At 37.3% G+C, this 19682-nt stretch overlaps 2 protein-coding genes across 2 annotated transcripts; both read left to right on the top strand.

The window, feature by feature from the left end:
* The first annotated feature begins 4279 nt into the window (after positions 1-4279).
* LOC130546660 (coagulation factor XIII A chain-like) lies at positions 4280-10298 on the top strand. Its single transcript, XM_057322021.1, has 11 exons — positions 4280-4927; positions 5669-5957; positions 6068-6186; positions 6288-6395; positions 6480-6657; positions 6910-7048; positions 7276-7379; positions 8259-8347; positions 8445-8961; positions 9044-9204; positions 9299-10298. Exons 1-11 carry the CDS (start codon positions 4424-4426, stop codon positions 9545-9547), a joined length of 2457 nt encoding a protein of 818 aa, XP_057178004.1. The 5' UTR covers positions 4280-4423; the 3' UTR covers positions 9548-10298.
* Positions 10299-12757: 2459 nt separating this feature from the next.
* On the top strand, positions 12758-19304 carry nrn1a (neuritin 1a). Its single transcript, XM_057322219.1, has 3 exons — positions 12758-13148; positions 15686-15830; positions 17661-19304. Exons 1-3 carry the CDS (start codon positions 13094-13096, stop codon positions 17887-17889), a joined length of 429 nt encoding a protein of 142 aa, XP_057178202.1. The 5' UTR covers positions 12758-13093; the 3' UTR covers positions 17890-19304.
* Positions 19305-19682: the final 378 nt, after the last annotated feature.

A 19682-nucleotide genomic window follows, 5' to 3' on the forward strand; every position in this document is an offset into this window, starting at 1 on the left:
ATATTTTAATATTAAATAGAATGCTATCTCATTATAACATAATAGGTATTAACTATTTCAAATTAAACAAGATTTATAAACAAATGCTATTTAAAAACAATACAGCATAATAAAATCATAATAAATGACATGTTAGACGTGATTTCATTTTACTGCAAACCGCCAATGAAATAAAAAAGATGATTTTATTTTGACATGCACAACACAGGCAGATGGATACACAGACGGAGGTGCTATTTTATCAGGGTTACTCCTAACGGGAGGCTTCCGTAAATATTTAGTTCATACGTAATGTTACGCTTCAACTAATGGCTGGAATACACTACAAAACGTATAAAATCTGAACAGATTTTTTTTAAACTAGACATCATACACTTGCAGATGTTTTTGAAAGTCCAGACTGAAAATCTGGGCAAAATCTGAGCAAAGTCTTGTAGTGTATTTTAGCCTTAATTTGAATGGTGCAACTCAAAAATATTTAGAAGTGCGTATATTGTAATTTATTGCCCATTTAAGTCAAACAACCGGCCCCTGACAACTAATGAAACCCCAATAAACATTAAGAAAAACGAATAGGGTTACATCAAACTACCTGCCTGGGGAACAACATAAACTTGCTTCCTCATGCAATCATCTGAAAAATACATAACCTTTGTTTACATACAATATTATCCGGCAGATAAATGATCATCTTTAGGCTGCACGTGGAGGCAACACAACCTTTTGTTTGGGTCAAACTCATCAGATAATGTCCAAGTTTTACTTCCCTTTATTTACTAAGAATTATTCATTGACATGGCATCATAGCACTTCTTCCTATCTGACAGGTCAAGATATCCTTATGTGACACAACTATGTTAAATTTACAACATATTGGGGCAGCTTCCCTTACATGGATTATTTTAAACCAGGACTAGGCTTTAGTTAAATTAGGATTTAAGTCCTTTTTAAAAACATAATTTACAAAAAAACATGGTGTACATCTTGGAACAAAGCAATCACTCAGATATATTTTAAGATATGTCATTGCAATTTGTTTTTGATCAAGAAACTTCTAACATTTAAATTAGTCTGGGACTAGCCTTAAACCCTGTCCAGGAAACCGGCCTCTAGTTTTAAAACTAGTTTGATGACGTAACAACACTGGTATTCATTTTAAAGACATTAGAATGAGTTTTTCTTAGGCCGAAAATCTTCCAAATTGCGGTTGTGTTTTTTTTATTATTATTATATGATAGTTCAGTTTTTAGTATCAGTTTTTGTTATTTCAGATTATTAATCTGAAACAATTTTACTGACTGTCAAAAAAAAGTGAAATCTGGGTCTATTAAATCCACTTTACAAGTTTCATTTGTTAATAGCCCTTAGCTAGCTCTTATTATACAGAATACATTAATACAAAAGCATTCATGTATTTTAACGTTTTTTTATGTTTTTAGCTGTGAATGAATTTATAAATGCTTGTCATAAATTAACAATTGTCAGCAATTTGCTGTTGTTGTTGTTAAGAATAAGAAAGACGTCAGACGTCATTTGTCTTTGTGTGTCAGGCTGACTTGATCTTGGGATCATGTTAACTTTGGATGTTCTGCTTCCATGGAGGTGTTTTTCTTCAGTGGATGAGGAAGTTCTGACCCTATATTAATCAGTATGGAGATCCTCATGAGCACATCTGCCTGGAGCATCCTCAGCAGACCCATCAACTCTTCTACAAACACAGTGAGTACAACACTTTTAATGACTCATGAACTTCATGTTATATTGAGCTTTTCTACTAAGTATTCATCTTTCATTTGAGTTGTACAGTTTTTACCCTGTTTTTAAATATTGTTCTAGCATTACCTCACTCACTACTTATAAAATCAATAACTTCAATTAAAATGAAATGTTTCACAGATATTTACAGTATTTGTTATTTGTAACATTAACTCAAAACACTATTTGTATTATAATTACAGTACTAGTCAAAAGTTTGGAAACACTTGACTGAACCGTTTCTCATTATCTTAAGAATCTTTTAATCTCAAGGTTAGGGTTGGGTATCGTTTGAATTTTATCGATTCCGATTCATATCGATTCTAAAGTTGAAGTAAAACATTTAAGATGTCAACCTGTATGGTCGTTTAGCTTGCTTATTGACTGGTTTGCGAAAATGTATATATTTCTGAGCACCGTTTTGTATACATATAGCACCATGTTTTGTCTGATTTATTATAATTTGTATTACCATAGTTTAACTATATCATGGTTAAATACTTTGACTTTTGAGATTCAAAATGAGCAAATCTCATTACTGGCATTACACTGCAAAAAATGACCTTCTCCCTGGGCAGTTTTGTTTTGTTAGTAAAAAATATTTCAAACTTCTTATACAATACATTAACATAACAAGAAAAGTGACCAGAGATATTTAGTCTTGTTTTATGAAAGAAAATATAAGAACTAGGTAAGTTTATGTTTAAAACAAAATTGTAAATTAAATCTACAGTAAATTACTGGCAAACCGATAAATTGGCAAATTGTAAATTTGTGATTTCAATCCAGAATTGGAATTCCCAGCACTACTCCAAGTATGCCTAAATGTCTAAAATTACTTTTATAGACACAAATAAAACAGTGCTAACATATCAATTTCTTTCATTAGAAAACAAAAATTGTATTTAAAAACTCATATATACAATAAGAGCAATAAATAGACCGTAAACTCCTTCAATAGGCTGCTCTTTAAAATGCTTCCTTATAGGATGAGACCTCAAGAAGCTGAATGATAAAATGCCAAGAGTATCATTTTGCAACTTTAAAGATGCTAAAATATAATAGTTTTGATTGATTTTAGATGCTTTTAGTCACAACATAATTCCCACACTGTAAAACTTTGCTGTAATTTCGCAGCAGAATTGCCAGTAATTGACTGTAGATTTAATGTACAATTTTGTTTTAAGCATAAACTTACCTAGTTTATGTACTTTTCTTTCATAAAACAAGACTAAATATTTTGGGTCACTTTTCTTGTTATGTAAATGTATCATAATTTAAGAGGTTTTAAATATTTGTACAGAAAACAAGAGAAAAATGCTTAGGAAGAATGTCATTTTTTGCAGTGTTGCTGTGCTAATGCCAGTCTCTTCTTGCTTTTGATTTTGATTAAAGTAATGGAAAACAGTACTAATTGGAAAGTATATTAAGTAGTAATTAAATCTACAGTAAGTTACTGGCAAACCTGCTGCAAAAACTACAGCAAAGTTTTACTGTGCACAGTTGCAATTTTGATGAGTTTCCTATTATTATAAAAGGTGTAAAAATCGAAATAAAGACTAAATCTGTTTTATCGTCAAATTAGTTTCACCATCGGCTCACAAAAGTGGCATTGTCATTAAATATGTCAGGCATCTTGAATATACAAATAAAAGTTGCACGTGTTGTAGTCACAGCACACATTTTATAATATATATTTTGTAACATCTACCTGCCTAACTATTCAGTGTTTCATGACACAGTTTCTAAGCTTGTATACAAATTTCACTTAGTGTTTTGTCTTCTATACCCACATTGTGTCATTTTTCAATTAAACAAATGTCCTGCCTGTCTGGAGTATTTACAATAACTTCTTGGAGAAACATTAAGAAACGTCACTGTTTTTGTGATTTGAAGGACCTTGCTATACAACTGGTTGTGCGTTGCTCAGTTGAGAATGAAATTTCATCAGTGTCTTATGATTCTCGGATCCAATGAGAGGCTCGCATTCCCAAAATAGTTTAACACTATATTGCATCACAATCTTCCCATGAGGGAGAACAAAAAGAAATAGACAAAATCTTGTAGTTCACTCAAACACACACCACCTGCGACCAAACACGCATGTCCTCCTCTGGGCCTGGAATGCCTCATATTATATTTCTCACACATGTATCAAAGAAATTCTCTGTAGTAAAACAATATCCCTGTATTTTTTGTCTAATATCCGATCTGTCCTTCAGGCTAACGTGAGGACGCCTTGTGTACATCATGTCAAACCCTGACTACAGCACCTTTCACCTGGAACCCCAGCGTGGCCGTATTACCATTGCCAAATCGAACTCAGATGAGGTTAACCCGCCTGAGTTTAAACCCTTGGATGACGGGGTGTCACCAAGAGCACCATGTAAAGTTATATTTCCATTTTTATGTGAAGTCCATGTGAGAAAAATAATCTCTTTAAATTGAAATTACAGACACCATACTCCTAAAATGTCTTAGAAGCTAAAATGTCAACAGGAACAACAAAGAATTTTTGCTTGTCTTGTTCAGCAAGGCTAGACTAAAGATACTCTCTTTCAGAAGCTGTTTACCTTTCTTCATGTTCTGAAACTAAGATAATGAAATATCATGTTTTTTTTTTATTTGTGTTCTAGCAAGCCCACCTTTCTCAGTGTTGGGTGTTGACATGCGCATAGCGGATAACAAGAAAGTTCACAACACCGGCAGGTTCAAGAACTCCAACCTGATTGTGCGCCGAAACAAAGAGTTCATCATCGATATCAGATTTAACCGTCCTTTCAATAAAATGCAAGACAACGTGGAGGTTGAGTTTTTGATTGGTGAGCTTCTTTTTGAAATCTCCTTCAAACATTTTAGATTTGCAAAGAGGTTTCATAACTGTGTTTTAAATCTTTCATTGGCTTTAATTAAAATGCTTCAAACAACAGAACATTTGGGCACTTCCAGCATTATGCATCTGACATTTTGCGTTGTATATACTGTATGTCATATAAACTCTCAGAGAATGTATTTGTTACCAGTATATCGAACCATCTGTTTATATTTTACTAAACCCGTGATGATAGAGTCTAAACATCCCAAAAAATACACGAGTCTATGCAGGAGTTTTCTATTTAATAAAAGGGAAATAAATGTGCGTTATGGACGTGACAAAAAAAGAACACCGTTTTTGAGAGACGACAAACTTTGTAGGATTTCTGTTCATTAAAATGCACAAACAAGAATCAATAATAACCAACAAATGGAGAAGGGATGACTCTTGATAAAACATAAATTAGTTTCCAGAATTTATTGTTGAGGTGCCCATTTATCAGGAATATGTACTGTTACGGATGTGACGATTCTGAAAATGGAAAAAGTTACTATGTAACTATGGAAAGTTACACTTCAAAGCTAAAAAACTTCTTTAAAAACTTCACGAGGGTACTTCAACCACCACACGTTGACATCTGTGCTTTCAGTACGGTGAAAACCTGTGGTAAAAATGTATTTTTTCATGGTAAGGTTGACCTTTACATAGAATTATCCATTCATATTTTATACATCTGACAGATGCTTTTATCTAAAACGACTTACAGTTGCGTAAAAATATCAAAAGATTTTGTTTCCCATAGAAATTGAACACATGACTTTGCTCTATCCATGGGTGGGACGTAAGACAGAATGCTTGTACTTGTTTATTGCTCAAAGTTTCTTGGGTGAAAGAGAAATGGCTAGTCATTAGTTAGCATTGTGCCTAAATAATTGTATTAAACGTAGAAAATAATGACAGTATCTAAAAACGGATAGGTCTGAAAATCACAAACCAATAAAAGGCAAAAACATCTGCCTGTCATCAGTAAGAACTCAGATGATGTACCTCAATCTGAGTTTTAATGTCAGTTTTCATTATTGCTGTCAGGAGAATTAGTCCGTACTTGCAAATGACTGTTGCGCTCATCTCACAGGCGGTTCACCTAATGAAAACAGGGGCACCTACATCATTGTGTCCTTTGGAAAAGATATAGGCGAAATGATCTGGAAGTGCCGTGTGCTAAACACACAAGGCAATGACGTGACGGTGGGCATCACACCGGACCCCAGCTGCATCGTGGGCCGCTTCCGTACTTTTGTGGCTGTTGTGAGTGGTTTAGGAAAACAGCGCACCCCGAAGAACCCTGACACTGACGTTTACGTGCTGTTCAATGCTTGGGACCCTGGTGAGTACAACTGCATTCACATGCTGCTCACATTTGACATCAACATGACAACCTTTGAAATGTTGCATGAGGTCAAACATCAATATCTTGCTGTATGTGTCTCTACACAGCGGATCAGGTGTATTTGTCTAAAGAAAGTGACAGGCAGGAGTATGTCCTGAATGATGTGGGGGTCATCTACAACGGAGAATTTAACAACATGTCCTCCCGCCCATGGAACTATGGGCAGGTTCGTATAATCCACCTTGACATCATTCGGGATTCTTTACATTAAAGACAAAATGTCTACAAACGAAAGTCTCAACCTCTCACTTGTGTGTTTTCTTGTAGTTTGAAGAAGGAGTTCTGGATGCCTGCCTTCTGGTTCTGGATGCTGGCAAAGTACCGCTAGTATATCGTGGAAATGCGACTGAAGTAGTCCGGCAGGGCTCAGCTCTGGTGTGATGTGAAGTCACAAAGAACACGCTTCCTAACATATTAACTAAATACTTTCTCACATGAATGCATGTGGCATATTTACAGATGAACTCTCAGGATGATGACGGTGTTCTGGTTGGAAACTGGAGTGGAGATTACTCCATTGGCACATCACCCACTGCCTGGACCGGAAGTACTGAAATCCTGCTCAAATATGCCAGAGAAGGTGGCGTGCCGGTTTGTTTTGCCCAGTGCTGGGGGTTTGCTGGTGTGCTGAACACTTGTAAGTATGGCAACTACACATTCTCTGTTAGTTTGGGGGTTTTGTGGGTCACAACACATCACTGTAGTTGTTTAGAGACTTACAGATGAATTGTTTTGATACTTGCAGTACAATGAAACCATGACATGGTGTTTTGTCACCATTCAAATCTACTTTGTACATGTCCCAAACCTGGGGTAATGATATCGTCCTGTTTTGTAATAGATTAAGACAGCAGCAAGGTTAACACATTTTTTTCAACCTTCCACCCAGTTTTGCGCTGTCTGGGGATACCGGCGAGGGTCATCACCAACTACTGCTCCGCTCATGACAACACGGGCAACCTGAAGACAGACATCATGCTGGATGAAGACGGGAAAGTGAACAAATCTCGAACAAGAGATTCAGTCTGGTGATTGTTTGAAAAACATTGCATGAGCATCCAAATGTTTTATAGGTCCTGTGTGTGATTTTAGCGGCATCTAGTGGTGAGGTTGTGAATTGCAACCAACAGCTCACTCCACCCCTCCTCCTTTCGAAGCACTACGGTGGCTGACACAGGCTCAGTTCATTGTTGTTATTCACTGTTGGTATCATGATTTATTGTGTTTTAAAGGTAAGGATACTGTGTTTTTACAGGAACTATCACTGCTGGAATGAGGTGTACATGACAAGACCTGATCTGCCACAGAAATTCTCTGGCTGGCAGGTGGTCGACTGCACCCCTCAAGAGACCAGTGATGGTACGATCCTCCTTATGATTTGATCTAATTCATAAAGCTCCAAACTAACTTTGCTTTTCCAACGGGTTTAATAAAACTTTATATAATGCATTAGAATATCAAACACATTTTGAATGGATGCAAAACGCCCAAATATCATAAAGTTGCTCAAAGAAGTGTGCATTGATAGTCCTATTACTCTTAAAAAGTTGAATGCATTCATCAAGCTCAACATTTCAGCCCTGTTACAGATATTGTAAGACAAATCATCAAACAAACAAAAAATCTTTAATTTATGGAAAACATGCGTTAACAGCAGATGACAAACTGGGAGATGATTTTGCTCCACTTTTCACTGATAATTTGTCAGAAATGAACAAGCAAACTGTTCTCAATTTATGAATTTCAGTTTCAAGAATAATATATCCAAAATCCAAAGAGCTTTAAAGAGCACGTCAGTCTTGACCCCATTGACTCCCATAGTATTTATTTTCCCTACTATGGCAGTAAATGGTGGGTGAGATCTGACATTCTTCCGAATTTCTTCCTGTGTGTTCAGCAAAACAAAGAAATGTATACAGGTTTGTAACAATCTCAGGGTGAGTAAATGATGACAGAATTTTCATTCTTGGGTGAAGCATCCCTTTAAGGGTTGTCCGTTTTGACATCTCTGCTCCATCAACATCTGGTCTGACTTTATGCTTTTCAAGATGCATTTCTTTCACGTGTATTTTTAGTAATATTACTTAAAGACTTTTACATAATAAAGCATGGGTGACTTGGTACAATAAAGGTACCACCAATCAAGCACATCCAAAATGCACGCCATTATTAGATAAAAGAGATAACTACATGATGTTTTGTTGACATGATGTTTTTGTTGTTGCTTGTGTTGTTTAGGTCTCTATCGCTGTGGCCCGACATCGGTCAGTGCCATAAAAGATGGGGAGCTAAGCTACCCGTTTGATGCAAAGTTTGTGTTTGCAGAGGTAAGGAGCCACGTTTATTAGAACATCTTCGCATGTGTGACTGAGCATTTCTTTAGCTGTTTATCTAACTGCATATCGCATCCTCTCCTGTCTTCAGCTGAACAGTGATGTGATCTACCATCAGATTGATAAGTATGGAAAAACCAAGATCCTCCATGTGGACACCGCGTATGTGGGAAAACTCATTGTGACCAAAAGAATTAACAGTAATCAATATGAAGACATCACTTCTAACTACAAGTATCCAGAAGGTAAGTGCATCTGCTTTCACTTTCAAGAATCATGTGCTGCCATAGCGCCCTGTCCTTATTTCTCGATCATCGTCCTGACTCCAGGAAGCAAGAGTGACAAGCAGTCCATGCAGATGGCAGAGAGCCGTGGTGTTCCTTTAAGAGATTACGAACCACCTGCTGAAGCTGGGGTGGACATCCAACTCCAGGCCGATACCGTCAAAATGGGTGAAGACTTCAAGCTGACCATGTACATTAAGAACCAGAGCAGTAAACGCTGCACCATCGATGCCACCATCACTGGCTCTGTGGTATTTTACACCGGGGTCACTAGCACCACCATCAAGCAGGAAACCAGAAAAGCTACTGTGGAGGCTTGGAAAAGTATGATATCCATTATAAATTTGTTTAATTAATACATTTAGGATTCTTTGGGGTTTTTCCTGAATATACTCTCAATTTACAGCTGAGAAACTGCTGATAGACATCCGAGCTACGGAGTACATGCCCCATTTGGTGGAACAATCCAATCTGCTATTTGTTGTGAAGGGTAGCATTGAGGAAACGGGCGCGTCCCTCACCACAATGAGAGTTGTCACCCTTCGCACTCCCGAGCTCACTATACGGGTATATTTCCTGAGCGACCATCCACATGGGAACTTGTTGATGATCTGATTTTATCATTTAGTCAACTGTTAACGTTTCTCAATTTCATCTACAGGTGAGCGGAAGTCCCCGGGTGGGCAAAGCTTTCACTGTCATTGTGGAATTCCGGAATCCGTATAATTTCGCCCTGGAAAACGTTCAGTTCCGCCTTGACTCACCCGGTCTGATAAAGACCAAATTCAAGTCATACAAGTACACCGCTTTAAGAATCTCATATCTGTCCATATCCATAGATATTCAGGATCAGCCAATTAAGTACCAAATACCTACAAAACTGTACCTAAATACTAGCTTAAAGGGATAATTCGCCCCAAAATAAAAAATTCTGTCATCATTTATTCACTCTCACGTGGTTCAAACCTGTATGTGACTCATTCTTCTGTGGAACACAAGAGAAGATATTTTGAGAAATGTCCAAGTGCTTTGTGTCCATACAAAGAAAGTCAAGGGGGTCGATGTTGTTCGGTTACCAACGTTCTTCAAAATATCTTCTTTTGAAATGGCATGAGAGTAAATAAGCTAACTATCCCTTCATTTTTCTCTGCTGGAGAAGTTGTATTGCTGCTGTCCTTCTAAAACCTTGTATCTCCATATTTCGGGATTTTGTATTTTTTGTCAAATCATTATTATTAGTCGCCCTTTATGTTTGTCACTGGGTTTTGCAAATATCTAAGCAATAAAAAGCATTAAAAAGTGCTTGTCAACTTTGACAACACAGTATAATGATTTAAAGAGTAGTGTTTATTTCATTTCCAGAAAAACTGCAAATTTGGACATGTGAGGTTTCCGAAGGACAGCGACGATATAATTATATGTGATACCAATTTATATACAAACAGAAGTCTATTAGATTTTTTAATTTAGATTAGTTAAATGAACTAAGCGTGTATGTTTCTGCTTGCAGAGAAATTTTACCTGGTGGCGTAATGCAATATACAGAGTCCATCACCCCTTTGAATCCTGGCAAGAGGGTGTTGATAGCAGGTCTGGACTGCGCTCGTTTGAGACAGGTCACCAATCAGCTGGAAATCAACATACTTACAGACTGACCGGATGACTGACCGCCAAGAAAGAGAAAGAAGAGAAAAACAGAGAAAGAAGATTTCTCCTACCATACGTACATCATTAATTTTGCTTGGCTTGCTTCACTAATGTCTGTTTGAAATCCGATTTAAATGTCTTTTGGGATAGAAGCCTGACCTCCCCCAGCGTTAAGGATGAATAGCAAGTTGAGTGTTAAGTTAGAATTGGGAAATATACAGAAACTATTCGCTGAAATTCGTGAAGAAAAACATGAATTTGTCTTTGGTTGGGTGAGGGTCAGGACGACGTTATAATCAAAATTCATTGTTGATTTTCTCTTTCTGCTATAATGCCATAAAGCACGGTTTGCTAATACAATTGAACAATAAACATTCATCAGAAAGCAAATGAATGGATGTAATTCTTTCCTGCAAATCTTTCACATTCATACACATTCACAGAGCATCGCATAAAAAGCAATAAACACTATATAATCAATCCTCAGATCAGATGGCTCATCTGATAATCCATAAGAAAAATATCAATGACATTTGTTTCTATTTAAACAAATGACAGAAGTCTGTTCATTTACTCACTTGCTGGTATCTATTTGGTGAATAAATGTTTGAAACGTTGCGTATTGCTGTATTTTCCCCATATTTCTTGTCCGCAATTACCTACCCGATTTATTCAAGGCAAGGAAAGCTCCTCTGTTGACGCAGCCCGCCTTACCTCATCCAGTCCACTCCTTCCATTTTAATGAGACATGCCATGGTTTAGACAGCCCACTTTACTGCATCAATGCTGCTGGAATACCCCTCTCTCGTTCACTATTTCTGTCTCCCCTCCTTTCCCCAAGCCCTCCCCACACCCACCTGAATGAGTCACCACGGAAAACCTCTCAGCTACTGAGTAATTGCTGGGTCGGATGGGGACAAACACATTAAACAGGGATTCCCTGACGGACCAGCATTATTTTTCTTGCCGTGCCGCTGAAATCACAGTCCACTTGACTATGTTTTATACGAGCTGACACATCACTCGATTTTCATCAAGACTGGCCATCTAACATTATTATTCAGGGACGAAATGTTTGCCTGTGATGAAAATGATAACGCGCCCGCAGATCTGTTATGGTGTTGTTGCACATCTCCGCCAAAAGATGGCGACAAAACATGCGACAAAACACGCCGTTGTTCAGGCTCTGCGATCGTGTGCATACTAGTCTAGAAATAAAATAGCCTTTACGATATTGTTACGTTACCCCTTAAGATCGTAGTTATACAACAACAAATTTTTACAAGTCTGAAGCAAAATCATGAATTTAAAAAGTATTTGTGATATGCATGTGCGCATGCAGAAACGTCGAAAAATCGAAAGGCATTCCCATTTCCCATTATAATGCGTTTAAAATAGGCTATATTGTCCGAAGCCCATTGAATGACTTTAAACGTTTAATACGATATGTTCGTACTATTAACGACTAAAGAAATGTCGATCATATCGTGAGAAGTCCTGAAGGCATCGGTCTCCTGAGCTCTGTATCGTCCGGACTGTAAATGAACTGTCGAGGGACCTCATTACTCAGCAGCGACGTGAACATGGTTTCTCCTCACTGATCGGATTCTCCTTCAGCTAGAATGCCCTAGGTAACTTTTTAGTATTCTCCTCCTGAAGTCAGTCTCTCTGAAAAAAAATGGTGTGCATTAATACCCAGTACCCATTGGTTGGCTACAAATTCCGCTGACGTCAGCAGGGAACTTTTTTTCAGTGATTCAGACTTCATCACTCCCTTTCTCTCACTTTTAACGTAACCCTATCTCAACCAGTATGAATTGATTCCAGTAATTTTCCACATCTACAGAATTATAATAAATATTTGTATTACTCAATGTTGTAAAGTGTGACAATTGTTTTTTCAAGAAATCTCTTTCTTTTAAAGCATCATCGTTGGCTTTTGTTACTATAACGTTTATCTCCGTTTGTCTCTTTGACATCAAAGATCAAATTTCTTTGCTTAACGTGAGGATACATGTTATTTCAGAGCGAAAAAATCCCTGACCACATAGTCCTCAACAGTTTCTACCAATTCTATGCATAATTTACCTCGAGTCAACCCATTAGAGGCCCTGGCAATCTAAATGCAGTGGAGATAAAATCACAGAATGGGTAATATTTTCTTCTATACATTAGTTCACAAACTTATAATTTTACTGAACTACATTCTGACTGTCTTCCTATTCAAACAGCCAAATTCAACCAAATTCATGCATGCTCATTCCGTACATGCCAGACCAAAACTATCTTAATTTAAATTACTAACACGTGTGAACCAGACTTTGGCAACCTCAATCTCAATAAGAAAATTCATGCAACCCTAGTCATCCAGCCTGATGTCATGAAATCTGCATCTGTATATGGGTCACGGCAAAACGTGCAGACTTCATGAGGGTGGATAGGTGAGACCACCAGAGAGCACCTATATGCGGACATCTCCGCAATCCCAAATGCCAGTGCACTGGGAGAGGGGGTCAGCCCGGTCTAGCAAATGAGAAAATAGAGAAGTGGGGAGTCCGACGGTGAATTTTACGTCAAGCATGAGATGTGGGCGTGAAGCAGGGAGAGAAAAAACACGAGGCATTACCGCCTTCTCTTAACGGGGTGCACCATTTCACTCCTCTGCGCCTTACCGCACGGGAAAATCGCACAGACTTTCTGAATAGCTGCTTTTACTAAACGGCGATGTTCAACGCTCACATTTGGCAATCTTTTCCCCTCCAAACTCTCTAAAATTGGTATATACTCCAATGGTTTTACTGGACGTAGGATGGGATTAACTTTGACCGGAAGATATATTTCATTGTTTCTTGCTGTTCAAATAGGTGAGTCCATTTATTTCACCTGTATATTTTGAGATGCGCGGACATTTTCAATACGGCTTTTCTTGTCATTATAGATGCATTAAATCGAAAACGACTAGTTTATAGATAAGAAAAGGGTGTACGTTACGATACGCGTTCTGTATTTGTAGGGCGCATGTTGGTGCAATCGAATGCATATTTAATTGTTACGTTACTGTCCGGATAGCGATTAAAAGGCGTGTAAATGGGGGGACTTTAAATTAGACAACACAATAACGAATTGTATAAAGACAATACAAATGAATGTGCTTTAAAGTCATAACTGCGGCAATGTGCTCATGTCGTAGTCTGCTGCTGCTCCTTCCCATTTTAGAGATTACAAAAATAAAGTAAATCTTAATGGAGCAAGTTGCAGGAAGTGTGGGAGCGTCCGATCCTCTCCGCAATAAATTATTCAAACCCCATTTAAAACAAATAATATTGACCAGGTAATAATAAATTAAATGTGTTTGCCATTCGTCGCTAATAGATAAGCGTTATTCTTGGGTTTTTTCCCCTGAAAAGTGAGTTTAATAGATGCATAAAGAGTTTTGTACGGTCCAGTTTGTTGAGGTCATTTACAATCACGCAATCCACCAATGGATGCTCTAAAATATAATTTACAATCTATTGTTTCATGACAATCATTTTAAAGGCGTTGTTTTAGAATTTTCAAGTTATCGCTTTGTAATATCGGTGCTTTTAAATTGGCGTTATTTTTTGTGTGTGTTGTAAAGGGCTGCAGATCACTCCAACAAACGGTAAGAAAATTCGGACGCAACCAATTTTATTGCGCTTGTTCGTCGAAAAAAATGTCCGCTTGATTCGTAACCCAGTTGAACTATTAATTTGCCACAACCCTCTCCTGACTTCATTGAACATATTATGTGCCAGTTTGACACCAGTAACGCTGACAGGGTCTAGTAAGGTGGTCGTGACCACTAGTACAGTAGATAGGTGAGTCTATCTTCGATGCGCGGTTGTTTCTAAATATAGACCATACGCCGTGCATAAGACGAAAAAAGATTTCATAATTCATATTCGTTCAAAGTGGTGTCTTTTGTGCTATACGAGAACATTGAATGGGTTATTTACTTACATTTTTATACGGAACCAGCAACATCCACAGAACAAGGTTTTCTGTGAGCTGCACGATATTGTGAAGAGCCTCGTTGCATTTCCCATCCTCATATCCGCCATGTTGAAGTCTGATTAACATTATTTTGTTCGAAAATGTTGAGGACGAAATAGGCAACAAAGACACTAATACAAGGTAACGCATCTATGAAATTAATTTGACCTAATCTGTAGTAGGAATTACAGTTACAGAAAATGCTTGAAATGGGTTGCTTGTACGCTTCTTATAGAAAAATGGCGATCGTGATCGTGATAGCATAATTATAGCAGGATATTTCGTTATGTAAGCTTTCATCAGTGCGGCACGATACAGTAACAACCTTCTTTGTCCGGATTTTAAATGTGATTATTGTGTAATAGGCTTAGGCTATAATGTAATATATATTAATTCACAAAAGGCCAAAGAGATAATATTTTTTGATAAATCGCCGTGATTTACAGTACAGTTTTTAAAATATTTATTCTGTCGGATGAATGAATACACAAAATAATTTTGCTTCAGTTATATCATCAGCAGAAGGCTTTGGAGAATTCATTCTCTTTTTATTCTGTGAGGGCATATTGCGTGTATAAATAACGTAAAGAAATACAGAATGCAGGCCTATATAACAATGGTAACACATTTCACACAATGCAAATAATGTATTCATATTAGGCCTGATTATATAATTCTCATATTCATATACCGAGGCCGGTGGTCAGAGGTTCGGCCTGACCAGTTGAAATATTCAGATACTTTCACAATTGACAAGAGCCAGTTCCTTAACAAACCGAAGCAACCAGCTTTTATGCTTCGTTAAGCAAAGGGATCCGCACGACTGGTCAAACGATGACCTTCCACTTCAACATTCTGTCAATAATTTGGGAAGGATAAGCATCCGTGTCCAAATTTTCTCATTTTCGCTAATAGATCTGTCATGAGGAGAAGAGACTCTTTTCTAGATGTGTAAAGAAAAAGGGAGGGGGAATACAAATCACTCAGAATGAAAATCTCACCACACACAAGCCCACACGCCCCCACCCTCTTGTAAACCATTACATCATCGTTTGTCCACGCGCCACCCTCACACTCAATACACATTATACTGTGGACGTGTTTCACGTCTTATTTTTTTGTCGACTAGTTATTTATTTGTTATTGAATCTATTTTAAACGTATATAAATTCAACACGGCCTAATGCGCTGAGATATGTGACAGAAAATTTGGTAGGCTAACAGGTAAAAAAAGGTGAAAAAAATCCTAATAAAATAATGAAAACAAATATTAAATCTATTCGTTTTAAAAATAGCACCACTGCTTAAATACAGTAAAGTAGTGGAGATGGGATCGTTTTGAAAGCACATGAAATCAAACGTTTAATGGTCATTTCTCTTTACGCAGCCTATTTGCTGCAGGCGGTTCGAGCGGCTGGGAAATGTGATACAGTGTTCAAAGGTTTCTCGAACTGCCTGCTTCGACTGGGAGAGAACATGGCCAACTATCCACAGGAGCTGGACGAGAAGGAAAACCTTCAGACCATCTGCACGTAAGGGAAAAGTGCAAACACACAACAGAAGATGATATAAACGTGTGTGTGTGTGCGAAAGTGAGAGAGAGCAAAAGGAGCCAGATGGCATAAGGGGCCCCCTTGCTTAATTCGACTTCACGAGCATAAATAGACCCGTGCATCCAGTATGGCGTTAATGCGCTGCTATACTATTCACATTTCACCAGTTAATTATAATCAGATGAACCATCACTACACGCCAGTGCCAAAGGTCAACACGCGTAATTGGATCAGATCGGGAGGTAGCGCACGATTATTGTAAGCGATACGCCCTCTAAAATAACAGGTTCGTTTACAGCCGTGATTGGACGAATCAAATCTGTAAAACGGAACGGAACCACATGTCATTATAACCAGACATGCAAAGCATTTCGTACAGTTCCGTTCCTGTTTCTTTTCTGCAATTAATCCTTGCCTGACTAGCAGATCAAGCATGTTCAAATTACATCCAGATAATCTTTAATGTTCTATTTTATTTCATTTTTAAATAAATGTTACACTTTCTAAAAAAATAGGAATTATCCTTTTAAATCACTCAGCGATTTTAGATGATTTAATATCAAATTAAATACATTGTATTATTCTCACACAGAATTGCAATTGGTCGATTTACTTAATTTTGTTCGATTATTGGATTTTTTAAACATATAGCCGTCTTTACAAAGAAAAGACCTATAGCAAGAACGGTGTCGCTTCATGCATTGTCGCTATAGGGCACAGCATAAATGTGCTTGATCGTATAACACATTCAGAAACATTGAAATGTCGATATGAGCTTATTAAAAGTAATGAAAATTTAATTTTTAACTTTAGCAAAAATTACATACATTTATTTAGCCTATTTATCTTTTACCAATGCAAATCTTAATTATTTTGTTTTATATTCTATGGGGTTGCAGGCTACTTGTTGTCTAGGGCTTAGTATGTGGGGGGGTTCCTGAAATATATTAATAAATAATGGGTTTCAGAGAGGGATAGAGAAAAGGGGTGGGGCGCAGGAGGGGACTTGTAAGAGAGAGAGAGAGAGAGAGAGAGATGGGGTGGGCACTAGAAAACACGTGATGTGGAGACTTTCCCTTCGGAGCAGCATTACAACTCGGGTTTCCCTCGTGCCCTCTCCTACATGCGTATATGAGGACATACAGTAGCCAGAAGGATTTGTACATCCGAAATTAAGAGACGTCTGTATAAATATGATATGTTTGGGTTTGAAATGTATTTCTGAACACGTTAATGCATTATATTCTTATGAACATACAATTATTTTGGACCAAATGCTAAATCCATTGCCGTATTTGGATTTTTATTAAGGACGTTGTTTGAAATTAAATAAATGATCTTTTTTAAATAAACAATATTTTATGATAATTTATATTTTTTAATTATGTTTATAATAATTTTATGTTTACTTAAAAAGCAATGATATATTCATGTAGTGATTTAAATGAAAATAAAATGAAAGTAGTTTCATTTAGTAGGGTTAAATAAATATCGATTTACATTACATTGTATTGCAAAATAAATGATTTAAGACAAAAATGCAACTGAAACCACGAATTTAAGAAACTGGTTTTAAATTATTTTTATATTTAAATTGGATTATGTTACAAATAACCAGTCACCATTAATGAAAAAAACTGAACAGTTGAATTATTACTAAACACATGAAATTACAACACATTAACATTGTGGCTACTTTAGTGAACTACGAAAACATGGCGTTTAATTCTTTTCTGGAACGGCTGGCAGCATTATTAAGTGCGACGCAAACTAGACATGAATAATGAGTTTTTAATGTTTGATTTGCAGTTACTGGGATGATTTCCATTCATGTGCGACCACTGCGCTGGCAGACTGTCAGGAGGGAGCCACAGATCTGTGGGAGAAGCTGAAAAAAGAGTCCAGAAATCTGGACTTCCGCGGCAGCTTGTTTGAACTGTGTGCTGGTGGAAACGGGGCGAGCCGGTCAGCGGTTCCGTTCGGCTTAACGCTGATCCTGACTGCACTGTCTACGCTCGTGACGTGGCTTCAGTTTTAACCCACGGGGAAGGAAGAAAACAGCACAACACACAACAAAAAAATAAGAGAAGAGGCGAGGAATGACAAGGAAGCCCATCAACACAAAAAATAAAATAAAAAAGAATAACGAAGGTCAAAATTCATCCTCACACAAATGGATTTATATATTTCATCTGGAGAAAAGACGATTTTTGCAGGAGACAATGGCGAGCAGAGGTCTTCTGGGAATGCTCAAGCACATTTGCCTGACTCTGGGTCGATTTCATTAAATATTTATCAGATATCGAGTTGAAATGACGGCCTGAATTTATGAAAGGTCCTGGTTAGAATAGCAGCATTTTATAACATTGCCGTCTGTTATGTATGAATTAATACTGTAGGCTTTTCACATGGTCGTCATGCATATAGAAAGATAGGAAATATTCTTTCATCGAACTGGTTTAGAGTTCTCCTTGTTCGCGGACCTACGTTTGCTTTCTCACAATGGTCAAGATTTACTTTTCATCTATCCATTTTGTTTAGTCAAGCCAAGTATTTGAATGTGTGAGGGGGTTAGAAATTTCGCTGACCTTCGAATTCAAAAATAGGCCTACATGGAGAACATCTCTTATCACAATGCTAATAATATAAATAACAATAATAACGATAACAATAAAGAAACCTCAGGAAAGACTACAGGCATCTACTTAGTGGAATACAGAGACGAAATAAAACAGATTTTAGAGGGAATTTTATTAATAAAAAATGAACTTAAGCATGTCATATGTAGCCAGGAAAAGGGTCTGAGATGAGTGTTGACTGTTGCCATTCTTTTCCAGAATCCAGTATTCATAGAAGAAATCTATTTCATTTCATTTCAAAAAGATTTATCTCTTTCTATGTAGGAAATATCAAAGTATAAGGGTAAAACTTTACATTACAGTGTCACTATTACACGTAACATATAGGCTAACAACGTGTAACTGTGAGCAGCTTCAGAAATAATGACACGTCAAGTACACGTAGTTCATTATTATGACGTAGTGCTTACGTAATTACACACTGCAATGTAAAGAGTGGCCAGAATTTATCCCGACAGTATCGTAGCACGACAATGTCAGGACCTGTGACATTACTAGTTGGATGAAGTGCATTTTGCTAGCTTTATTTGATGTTGCCAAGGCATAGACCACGTTTCACTGCCTTCAGAAGATGTGTATTTTGTTTGTTCGTTCGTTTGTTCGTTTCTGGGGATGTTGCATATATGAAATACCTGAATGTTCAAAACCATACAAGTAAATAAGAGATGTATGTGATATGAAAAAGAGAGATACTTTAACCGGTACAGTTTTAAAACAGATTGATTATACAGGTATATAAAAATAGACTGCTAAAAAGAAGTATTTAAAAAGTATTAAATAAAAACAGTTACTGTTTAAAAGAGATTTGTGTTGTTTTCATTGAGCTTTGTGGTGATGCCACTGTCCTTATCTAAACTATGCATAACTCGTTCATCTAATTTTGTTTTCATTCGCAAAGGAAGCAATAATTAACAAATGTCTATCAACTAAAATAAAATAAAATCTGTCCCGGTGTAGACGAATGAGAGCCACGGCATTCATGTTCAGCACACATTTTTTTCTCTTCCAGCTCCCCAAACGTACATGAACGAGTGCGCAGGCGCGAATGCACGCTGGCGAGGCTCTGTCGAGTGAAGACGTATTGTTTTATTATTAATAAGGTGGCAGAGAGAGTCGTTTCATATTGATTCTCCCCCACTCAGCGCATTTATAAGCGCACACTGTACGGCGCTTGTCTGAACGAGAACCCTAT

This window comes from Triplophysa rosa, linkage group LG23 (genome assembly GCF_024868665.1).
Source record: "Triplophysa rosa linkage group LG23, Trosa_1v2, whole genome shotgun sequence".
In the NCBI taxonomy this organism is placed as follows: domain Eukaryota; kingdom Metazoa; phylum Chordata; class Actinopteri; order Cypriniformes; family Nemacheilidae; genus Triplophysa; species Triplophysa rosa.

Excerpts from the sequence above, each read along its gene's own strand:
- LOC130546660 (XM_057322021.1), top strand. The coding sequence starts at position 4,424 with ATGCGCATAGCGGATAACAAGAAAGTTCACAACACCGGCAGGTTCAAG. Across the intron at positions 7,049-7,275 it reads CGAACAAGAGATTCAGTCTG|GAACTATCACTGCTGGAATG; the intron begins GTGATTGTTTGA and ends GTGTTTTTACAG. Across the intron at positions 8,348-8,444 it reads CAAAGTTTGTGTTTGCAGAG|CTGAACAGTGATGTGATCTA; the intron begins GTAAGGAGCCAC and ends TCCTGTCTTCAG.
- nrn1a (XM_057322219.1), top strand. The coding sequence starts at position 13,094 with ATGGGATTAACTTTGACCGGAAGATATATTTCATTGTTTCTTGCTGTT. Across the intron at positions 13,149-15,685 it reads GTTTCTTGCTGTTCAAATAG|CCTATTTGCTGCAGGCGGTT; the intron begins GTGAGTCCATTT and ends CTCTTTACGCAG. Across the intron at positions 15,831-17,660 it reads AACCTTCAGACCATCTGCAC|TTACTGGGATGATTTCCATT; the intron begins GTAAGGGAAAAG and ends TTTGATTTGCAG.